Source organism: Rissa tridactyla, chromosome 13, assembly GCF_028500815.1.
Source record: "Rissa tridactyla isolate bRisTri1 chromosome 13, bRisTri1.patW.cur.20221130, whole genome shotgun sequence".
NCBI classification, from domain to species: domain Eukaryota; kingdom Metazoa; phylum Chordata; class Aves; order Charadriiformes; family Laridae; genus Rissa; species Rissa tridactyla.
The window spans coordinates 12,942,167-12,952,745 of record NC_071478.1 but is presented as its reverse complement, the minus strand read 5'-3'; the positions used below and the strand labels follow the sequence as shown (position 1 = coordinate 12,952,745).

General features: G+C 58.5%; 1 protein-coding gene across 2 annotated transcripts; it reads left to right on the top strand.

Moving 5' to 3' along the window:
- Nucleotides 1-373: 373 nt before the first annotated feature.
- Nucleotides 374-4,400, top strand: HSPB8 (heat shock protein family B (small) member 8). Of its 2 annotated transcripts, XM_054220061.1 has the most exons (4): nt 374-489; nt 592-1,244; nt 2,349-2,412; nt 3,637-4,400. In XM_054220061.1, exons 2-4 carry the CDS (start codon nt 866-868, stop codon nt 3,794-3,796), a joined length of 603 nt encoding a protein of 200 aa, XP_054076036.1. In that variant the 5' UTR covers nt 374-489; nt 592-865; the 3' UTR covers nt 3,797-4,400. The 2 variants fall into 2 exon arrangements, with proteins under 2 accessions (XP_054076036.1, XP_054076035.1); XM_054220060.1 differs by having other exon boundaries at nt 387-1,244.
- The last annotated feature ends 6,179 nt before the right edge of the window (nt 4,401-10,579 follow it).

The following is a 10,579-nucleotide window of genomic DNA, read 5'->3' as shown; positions in this document are numbered from 1 at the left end:
GTACAGTGGGCTGCTCGGTGGCATGGGGGACACGTGGCTTTACAGTGAGGGGAGCAGCTTGGCCCAGCCCCGCCGAGGGGGGGTATTTTTAATGGGTGACACTGGGGTGAAAGCAGCCAGCCCTGAGCTCGGGGGCTATTTTGGGTGCTCAGGCTGGGCGCGGGGTGGCGGGAGGGGGCGGCGGGGGCCGGGGCAGCTGCCAAAGCACCGTGGCCCCGCGGTGGCCGGGATCCTCGGGCCGGCGGGAGAGGTCAGCTGCCGCAGCCCAGATTCTCCACAGCTGTTTCATCCTCTCCAAAATACTCGGCTGACAGGGCAGGAATTGCAAAACACACCCCCCCTCCTCCCAAATCCATATAAATAGCGCTCACCCGGCGGCTGGAAGGTTAGAGAAGTTTCTCGGCTCCGAGCTCAGACATTTATTGCAGCTCCCACCCGGGAGCGGCCAGGAAAGTCGCACATAAAGTGCAGGGGAGCGAGAGGGGAGAGGTAATCTTTTTAATCTCAGGATATTTGGGTTTATAAATTATTTTTTTTCCCCTCTCCTGACGAGAAGTTTTATTTTCCTCTCCCCGGTCCCTGGGATCGCAGCCAGACAGGAAGCGTTTTCTCGCGGCCAGAGAGCTCCCTCCGTCCTTCCTCTGTGATTCAGCTCTGAATTGATTTTCTCCGTCGTCCTTCACCTGGTGCCGGGGAAGGAGGGGACGATCCCCGCGGTGCCCACCCACAGCCGCACGCCCGCATCCCGCCCGGGGTGGATGCGCCTCCTCCGGGACGGGCTCCCTGGGGAAGTTCACAGCCAGGAGTGGCCGCACAGAGGCTGAGGCTCCGTGGGGGAGACGCTCGGACCCCTCTGAAGGAAGCCATGGCCGACAGCCAGATGCCCTTCTCCTGCCATTACCCCGGCAGGCGCAGCGTCCGCGACCCTTTCCGGGAGCCCGGCTTGACCTCGCGCCTGCTGGACGATGATTTCGGCATGTCCCCCTTCCCCGGGGACCTGACGGCGGACTGGCCCGACTGGGCTCGGCCCCGGCTCACCACCACCTGGCCGGGTCCCCTGCGCGCTGGCATGGCCCGCGCCTCCGCCATGGCCCCCGGCTACGGCGCCCGCTTCGGCGGGTACCCCGAGAGCCGCAGCCCCGCACCCTTTCCCCGCGAGCCCTGGAAGGTCTGCGTCAATGTGCACAGCTTCAAACCCGAGGAGCTGACGGTCAAAACCAAGGATGGCTACGTCGAGGTGTCAGGTGAGAGCCAAGGCACCGGGGAGGAGGAGGAGGATGGGGCGTGAAAAGCAGCCGTGCCCATGCTGGCTCAAAAAATTGCCGTAAAATGCAAAAAATCACCTTTATTTTAAGCTGGCAGCAGCAGCCCCATGCTGGGGAGTAGGGCCAGGGCTGCGGCAGGGATTTGAGGCAGCCCCGTGGGCAGTTTGGGGGTGCCACGGGGGGACCCAGCTCACAAGCTGCGGTGGTTTGCTGCAAAAATGAAAAGGACAAGGCTCCTTTGGGGTAAATCTCCCCACTTTCCGCCCCGGCCAGCCAGGGAGGCAGTGCTGGGGCGGCGGCACCCTGCAGCGAGCTGCCAAGAGGGGCCCCAGCTTGGCTGGGTTAATTATAGCCGGACTGGAGGGAGATTCCCTTTAAAGGGGCCGAGCGAAACGCAGCTCTGGCACTGGGAAGCGGGGGGCAACCGCCCCACGGCCCCCACCCCAGCCCAGCCTGGGGACGAGCAGTCCAGAAGCACATCCCTAAAAATTCAATTAGTGTTGGGGGAAGCGGGTGCGGGGTGCACCCAGCCCTGAGCATCCCTGCAGCCGCCACGCACATCGCGGGGTGCCCCAGGCCAGGGTCCCCAGGGAGGGGCTGGGGGCTGCCACGCAGCATGGCCCTGGGTATTTATTTGGGATTCATGGAATCACAGCGGGGGAAAACTGCAGGTCGGGGGGGATCGAGCAGCCGCCGGCGCGGTGTTGACTTCAGAGATGCTCCAGGCACAGGGACCCCCAGCCTGACAGCAGCAGAGGGGAGCCCAGCCTGGGGAGGGGGACAAAGAGGGATGCTGCCACCTCCAAAGGTGTTATTACGTTTAGGGGGGGCTTTTTCTTAAGCCCCAGCTCTTGGCAGCCTGCAAGACCCCAGGCTCTCACTGGAAATAGGGGTGTGCTGTGCCTGGCATCGCCTTCCCTGCACAGGAGATGCTCCCTGAGCCCTCCCCAGGGGGAAAGGTTTGTACTGGGGAAGGAAAAACAACTCCTCTGCAAACTTTCCTCTTGGCTTTTGTTGACGTTTGTTGGGGAGAAAATAATCTCCTGGCGAAGTGGTGACGTGGGGTGTTGCCCTTCCCTGCAGGCAAACACGAGGAGCAGCAGGTGGAAGGAGGGATCGTCTCCAAGAACTTCACCAAGAAAATCCAGTAGGTATCCCGGGGTGTCTCCCCGCCAAGAGGGCTGGGGGGCTGCCACATCCCCTTGACCAGCACCCGAATGTCACTAGCCTGCTGTGGGACCCCGTCCCTGCGATGCGGGCAGGTCGCAGGCAGCACAGGGATGCCAACGGCGGCGAAGGGCTGAGCTTTGCCAATCCCCGTGCCCCGCATTCAGGGACTCCTGCGCCTGTTTTCACCCCAAAATCTGCCCTTTTCCAGCACGTGCTTGGCTGGTTCGGGCCACACGGGGGTTTCCCGAGGGAGGTGATAGAGGAGGAGGTCTTTTTCTGGGTGCTTTGCCAGTCTGCTCCAGGCCAGGGCTGCGCTTGCAGCTGGCGGGGGCGCAGGGAGCAGGGGGGTGCAAGGAGCCGCGGTGCCAGCACATCCCTCGGGGTTCAGCAGGGCACGATGGGCTGACACCATCGTCAGCCCCCAAATACACCCCTGCCTGTAAATGTGTGTATATATATCCCTATCTCTGTCTGAATGATGTCAGCTAGATCGCTATCGTGTTGACTCACCGCGATGGCTCACTTTGGCAACAGCAATGGCAGAGGGCAGGGAGGGAAGGCAAGTCCGGAGGCAGGCGAGCCCCGACGCGGCACCTCGCCCATGCGGGGGGTAGACCCCCGGCCGCAGGGCTCGCGGGGTTGACGAGGGAGAAGAAGTAAAGCCCAGGGTGTGGGAAGGGTTTCCTCGCCTGGCAGCAGCTTGGCTTTGCTTTTCCACCCCGAAGGAGCCCTGTGCATCCCCAGCTCCCGCGGGAAAGCTGGGGCGAGCGGGGCGCTCCCTCCTGCTTGGCGCTCGGCAGCCACGGCGGCTCCTTTTACGGGCAAGGCTCGCGGCTGACGCCGGCCGCGCCGCGGCGATGATTTACTCCTGCTTTGCAGAAGCCCAGGCGGCACAAGCGGCGGGTGACATCCCGTCAAACACATCTGCCGGGGAGATTAAACAGAGCCCCTGCAGGGGCCAGACCGGCCAGGAGGCTGCTTTAAATATCCCCGGAACATTCCCGGGCGCTACAGCAATAACCTAGGCTCTGCCGAGCCCCACGCCGCGGCTGGTGGCTCCTCATCAGTGGTTCCCCCCATGCTGGGGGTCCTGCGTGGGCTTCCCCAGGGTCGTTGTCCACCTGGGATGGGGGATGCTGCGAGGCAGCTGCCCCGGCCCCCCCAGCTCCTAAGCCATCTCGTCCTTCCTTCCCTCCTGCAGGCTGCCCTACGAGGTGGACCCCATCACGGTCTTCGCCTCCTTGTCGCCGGAGGGGCTGCTGATCATTGAGGCGCCCCAGATCCCCCCCTACCAGCAGTACGGCGAGGGCGGCTGCGGCAGCGAGATCCCCATCGAGAGCCAGGAGGCCACCTGCGCCTGACCGGCCACCCACGTCCTTCCTGCGACCCGGCACCCCTCCTCCCCTCTCCCCTCTCCCCCTGGACCCCCCGCTCCCCTGCGGCGCGGTGTCCAGACAGCCTCCGGCAAGGGTGACGGGTGCCGCTCGCAGGGACGGCAGCACCCGCCACCCCGCGGGGACACCAGCTGAGAGCCAGGTGCCAGGCCACCAGCCCCGAGGGCTTGTAGCGGCCTGAGGTGCCGGTAGAGATTTTGTGCCCACGGGGCCGAGCAGAACGGATGTCCTCATCACGGCTATTTTTTGCTCTGAGTCGCTCGGATGGGATATTTATCACAATAGCAAAAAAGGGCCCTTTTTCCTCTAAAATTGACATGGAATCCCATAGCCCTGTGTCTTTTCCTCTTCCGTGGGTTGTTTTTTCTAAAAAACTACATCTCTGCAAAAGATGCGCGTCCGGCGGTGGGGCTTGACGGCACGGCCTCCGTCCTGAGAAACGCAAACCGTCCGTGTGTTTTGAACATTGGTTTTTGGGTTGGTTGTTTTTTTTTCTTCTTTTTTTTTTTCCAAAGAGAATTTGTGCTTTTACTTGTCAGACCTGAGGAATAAAACCCAGTCGATGTTCTTAGCCTCCGCTTGTCTCGGCTGAGCCCGGCAGGGCGGGCGCAGGGCGGCAGGAGGGTGGCGGGGATGAGGGGGGATGCCACCATGTGCCACCTCCCAGCCCGGCACGGCGTCCTCCCCACGGGGACCAGGAGAAGAGAGATGTGTGGGGATGTTTGCGCTGATGGGTGGATGAAACATTTGCTTGAGCCTTTTCTGCAGCCTGTGGACGGCGAGTCCTGGCTAGCATAGTGCCAGGGAGGCACCGAGCCCGGCAAGGACCATGGGCTCATCCTTTCCTTACCCTCTTGAGGGGTTGCAAATGTTTTTTCCAGGTTGGGGATGCTAAATCGGCCTCTGAGCTGGGAAAGTCGGGCTTGCACCGTCCCCATTTCCAGCTCCGCACCGGCAGCTCTGCAGGGAAGCACTTCCCAGATAATTCCCCGGTGGATGTACCGGCAAATGGTTTATGCTGGGCTCTGGACACAGCTTTAAAACCATTCCCAGTGGCAAAGCACCGGGTGAGATTTGTTAACACACTGCAATGCCCGGGGTCGGCAAAGCAGAGGTGCCAATGGGCAGCGGGAGTTTTTCCATCCATCTGTGCGGCACCTGGACCGGGCACCCGGTTTTCCATGTCACCAGGACCCCGGAGTTAAAAATACAACCTCACATGCTCCGCTCCGGCTCCTTCGGGATGCGGTTACCAACAACAGCCCATCACACGCTGTAAACCCCGGCGCTCGGGGGCCACCATGGTACCCGCACTCCAGGTCAGGGAGGGGAACGGGGGGCTCCTCTCACCCCGGTTTTACATATTCTATGTTGAATTTTCAGCAGCAGTTATGCAGCCTGGACACCCAGATGGTGCACGACACCCCCAGCCCATCCACGGGAGCCAGCCCCAGGCTCAGCCTCGACAGCTCTGCCAGGCGCCGCTGTGAGCACAGCAATTTTTATGAATAAAATATAACCCTGGAAATGTAATACCGACGCCAGGATGGAAAGCAAAAATGTCATGAGTCACAGCTCCAGCCCTGTGTCCTCCTGCCACTTGGAGCCATCCTGCCCCGTGGGTGGCACCTCCCCCAGCACAAACTCTCCCCCCTCTTCCTCACCCTTTCAAAGAATTATTTTTTCCACAAAAAACCTCCCCAGCCCCGCAGGCTCCCCAAGCCCAACCCCCATTTCACCCCCAGTGCCCCATCCCCTCCGTGTTCATGGGAGGGACCCTGGGGGGAGCCCGTGTGGGGTGACCCGCAGGCTCCGGCACCCCGCTGGAGTGGTGGGATCAGTGTCCCCCCCAGCAGCCCCCACCCTGCACCCCACGAGGGGCAGGCGAGGGCTCCCCCCAGCAGGGCTGCAGGCGCCGGGCACCAGCTGCAGCTCTGCCGGGGCTGCGGGGGGCAATTAGCCACAGCTGAGCCCCTCTCCTGCCCCAGGGTATATGGGGAGGTCCCCGGCTGCAGCTGCCCCACTGCTGGGGCAATGAGAGCTTTGGGGCTACATGCAGGTAAGGGCTACTACAGGCAGGGGATGGCTCACAGTTCTCTCTGCTGCGGGCCCACCAGTTTGGGAGAGGGTTATTTATTTTTCTTCAATCATTTTCTCTTTTATTTGCTTCTGCTTTCTGATGAATTCCTTAATAACGCCTTATAAAAGCTGTTGTAAGATGCAAGGTCTTGTTGTAAGATCCAGCAGGTCGAGGGAGGTGATTCTCCCCCTCTACTCCACTCTCCTGAGACCCCACCTGGAGTACTGCATCCAGTTCTGGAGCCCCCACTACAAGAAAGATACAGATGTGCTGAAACGTGTCCAGAGAAGGGCCACGAGGATGATCAGAGGGCTGGAGCACCTCTCCTATGAGGACAGACTGAGAGTGCTGGGGTAGTTCAGTCTGGAGAAAAGAAGGCTCCGAGGAGACCTTATAGTGGCCTACCAGTACCTTAAGGGGGCCTACAAGAAAGCTGGGGAGGGACTTTTTAGGATGTCGGGTAATGGTAGGACTAGAGGGAATGGGTTAAAACTAAAGATGGGTCGATTCAGACTGGACGTTAGGAAGAAGTTCTTCACCGTGAGGGTGGTGAGACACTGGCCCAGGTTGCCCAGAGAGGTGGTGGAAGCCCCATCCCTGGAAGTTTTTAAGGCCAGGCTGGATGGGGCTCTGAGCAACCTGATCTAGTGGGAGGTGTCCCTGCCATGGCAGGGGGGTTGGAACTAGATGATCTTTAAGGTCCCTTCCAACCCTAACAATTCTATGATTAGCAATAATTTCTTAATGGCTGAGGCTGGCATCGGCAATTAGCACTAAGGACCTCTTACCCAGGCGGCGTGCTTGGACCTGTGCAGCCCGCAGCTTCTCAAGCTGTTGGATTGTCTGGAGTATCATATACTAATGAAATAATTGCAAGTGGAAATTTGCTTTCTTTTCTTTTTTTCTTTTTTTTTTTTCTTTAAGCATGACCTGATTATTGAAGTGAAGGAGGCTTTTAAAAAAAAAAAAGTATTCTCCACTGGTGTTTCTGCAAATGGGAAAATAAGTTTGGAAACACTGGGGCATTTCTGCATCAGCCTCTCCCCCTGTGTCCGAGGAGGAGGGGGTGGGAAATGTGCGTTTCTGGGGTACCAGGGTGCGGCAGAGCCGGGGGGAGCGGGAGCTGTTTGCGCATCCTCAGCCTGCGCGTGAGATAACGGCTTGAAGCCATTAGCCCCGTAGCACGATGCTATAATGGCAGCTCTGCCGATTACATTACATTTCACAGGTTTAGAGCAATTACGCTGCACCGGGTGGTGTCATAACACATTTGGGTTTATAGCTTAATATCGGCTCTAACAGGGAGAGGCCGCGCACAGGACGTGGCTGTGGGTGAGCATCCCCTGGGCAGGGAGGAGCGGGTTTCCAGCGGGTCCAACCCCTGGGGTTCAGGAGGGACCAAGACCTGGGGCTGCGCGTTTTGGGACCCCTCTCACACATTGGAGAAGGGGCAGGATCATATTGATCAGCAATTCCCCTGGCATAGGGCACCCCAGCCGCAGCAGCACCCCTCTACTCCCTTATTTTTCCTTCTGGAGCGGCGTTAGACTTCTCAATACATCATTCAAAGCCAAATGGTTTTTCCTGCTGGAGGAGGCAGAGGAACCATCCTAATCAGGCCTTTCAAACCCTGCTCTCACAGCAAGGCTGATGCTGCTGGCACTGGGCCATGCCCCTGGCCGGGGCGGGGAGAGGAGCAGATGTCAGAAAGATTTCTTTTTTTTTTTTTTTTTTTTTCTTTTTAAGAAGTCAGTTCTGATAAAATACACAATCACATCTGAAAGGGGCTGGTGTAATTAAGCAGTCGGATACCGGGCAATTTGCATTACGCTCTTTGTTGCCGCTGGTGCCAGCTTGTGCCTCACTGCCCGGGCAGCAGCCGGAGCGAGGAGCGTGAGGAGCGTGCCTGCTCCGGGGAGAGGAGATGCCGGGCTCGGGGCTCAGCTTGGACATCCAGCAGCTCTTGGTGCGTCTCAGGACCGTGAGCTTGCGAGCTCAGCTCTAAGCCCCAGCAAAGCCCTCCTGGGCAGCCAGAGGGAGAAGCAGGTGGTGTGTGCCACCTCTTTGTTTTGGGAAAGGTTTTCCTAGCTCCTTTGCAGCAGTGATCCCTCCTGCAGCACAAACCAGCGATTCCCGGTGCTGTGGCCACGGAGCCGGGACAGGCTGATGGGGAGGGCCTGGAGCTGGGAACGCAACGGCAGGAGATAAGGGGGCTGCGTCATGGGAAACCGGCCTCGGCAGACCGGCTGCCCAAACCGGCCGCAGGACGCGAGGAGATAAGGATAAGGTCACCCCATCCCTGGGAGAGCTCAGTGGCAGGAGGCTCGGTCTGCAGGAGGCCGAATAAATCTCTGAGCTGCCGAGGAAGCCGCAGGGGCTCTGCCGGCACCACCGGCCCTTGGCAAGGCAGCGGCATGGGCCGAGCAGTTTCTGAGCCCCGGTTTACACCCCACCGGGACCGGGCTGGGCAAGCATGTGGCTCCTCGCAGGGCACCCATTCCCATCCCGTCCCAGAGGATTTAATTTCCTAAAATGGAAGCAAAAGCCGAACTGATTTATTTTGGTTGGCAGCATGCGGAGCAGGGTAAATAATCCACAAGAAGCTCCAGAGCTGTCCAGACGCACCAGGCATCTCCAGAGGCCCGGTTTCTTCTCCTAGAAGAACTGGGTTGCTCCTATTTTCTGACTCCCCCACTCCCGCGGCAGGAGCTGGCTTGTGCCTGGGCAGAGCGGTGGCCAATGACCATCTCCCAAAGCTGTGTCCAGCTCTGCTCTGGGCAAGCATCACTCTTGCATCCACGTGTGCCCATGGCTCGGGACACGCTGGCTTGCCCCACAGAGATGCGCTTGACGTCTCTGGCTTGCTCCCAGCACACTGTTAGATCGTGCCGTGGGGCCCTGGGGTGGCCACAGAGACCCTTTTGTTGGCTGATGGGGATGTTTGTGCCTTCCAGCTGCTCTGGGAGCCTCTCCGCACAGCTCTGAGCCATGTGTGTGCCACGGGCGCGCGGGAGCTCAGCCTGGTTTCCTCCAGCATCCTCTCCCTCAGTCCCCCCTCGCCGCCGTGCAGCTCTCCAGGCTCTCCTGTGGCAGCTGGCTCTTATTCCTGCAGATTATCTGTCTGGGTTCGCACAGGGGGGGTTGATATAACACTTCTGGGTGGCTTTCCTTCCCAGAGCCCTCCGGAGCATCCCCAGGTTCCCTGAGGTTTTCTCGCTATTTCTCACATAAACCCATTTCCCTTCAGCACAAGTCAGTCCCTTTCCCCCCAGAGAATACCCTGTAACCATCTAAGTGTTTCTCTGCTAAAGTCGAGGTCGTTTGGGGTTTTTCATGTATCTTTTTGGGAGTTTCTCTTCCACTGGGGATTTTGCTTTGTTGCAGTTTTGGTCTCCACTTGCAAAAGCAAATCTCAGCAGCTTTATTTTGGATGTCTCCAAAGAGGAGCTTTTGCCAGACGATGGCCGTGGGGACAGAGAAGCAAAAACTCTTTCTTTTTCTCTAATGAAAGAACCTGGTGTCATAGAGACATTACGCTCCAGCTGACCAGACAGCCTTTCTGTCCCTTTTAAACCAAAAGCTGGGAAGTTCAGCAGGAGCTCCTGGCCATAAACTGGCAGGGCCACCCCTGGGAGCAGGTCGAGATGTCCCTGGAGCTCTGCCCGCTGCTGTGGGGGGAAAGGGGGGAGACAGCTGGGGACAAAGCACTGCCAGTGGGGCGTTACAGCATCGTGGTTTGGCTACTGCTGCCCGTGCCCATCTCGGGAGGGGACCGGGGGTGCTCTAAGGCTCAAGCCCGGTGACCCCACCAGCAGCAGGGACCCTCCCGGGTGGACGCTGTGTGTGACCATGGGGTTGAGCATCATCAACCCCTTCATGGAGCTGCAGCTGCCTCTGGGCACCGCAACATCTCGTAGCCACACATCCCTCCCTCGAATTACAGGCTGTAGCTGGGGGGAAAAGGAGACTTTTCTCCTATTTGTGTTTTTCTGTTGGTCTTTAAACCCAGCTGCAAACCTGCTGGTAATTAAGGGCCATCTTGCCATTGGGGGGATGTGCTGAAGTGCAGCCTCCTGCTCCCAGCCAGATGCTCCGCAGCAACCCAATCCTGGAGGAGAGGCATATTTCCTCTTAAATTTCTTGTTTCGTATTGCAACAAAAAGCTTCCTATGCGAGGTGGTCTTGGAAACCTCTCCTTATTAAAAGACCTCCTTGAAACATATTTTAGCAGCTGAGGAGGGTGGTTATGAAGCACAGAAAGCCTGCAGAAGGGCTCATTAAAATAATAAATTACAACTAATTAGAATAAATCAAGCTAAATCATCTCCAGTGTGAAGGTAAAATGAGGTGTGAGTGAGTGTTTTTAATAAGGCTGGTGCTAATCCCAGGCTCCTCTTTAAAGTGATGGTGAGTCCTGCTGCAGCGATGATCCTGTGGCTGGGACCAGGGTGGAAAACAGACCCAGACAAAGGCAAGGGGAAAGCAGAGCTAATGGGATTTGTGATTGTTTCCCAATCTGAGCTACCTGTTGCTGATTGCGGTGGGTTTGGGGGTAGCGCAGCATCCGCAGTGGCTTGTGGAGGGGCAGGTGCAGGTCGAGCGCTTGGGTTTGCTCACTTTGGGTTTTTTCCCCTCTTTAATTTGCGATCCACAAAGTGGCTGTGGGGTTT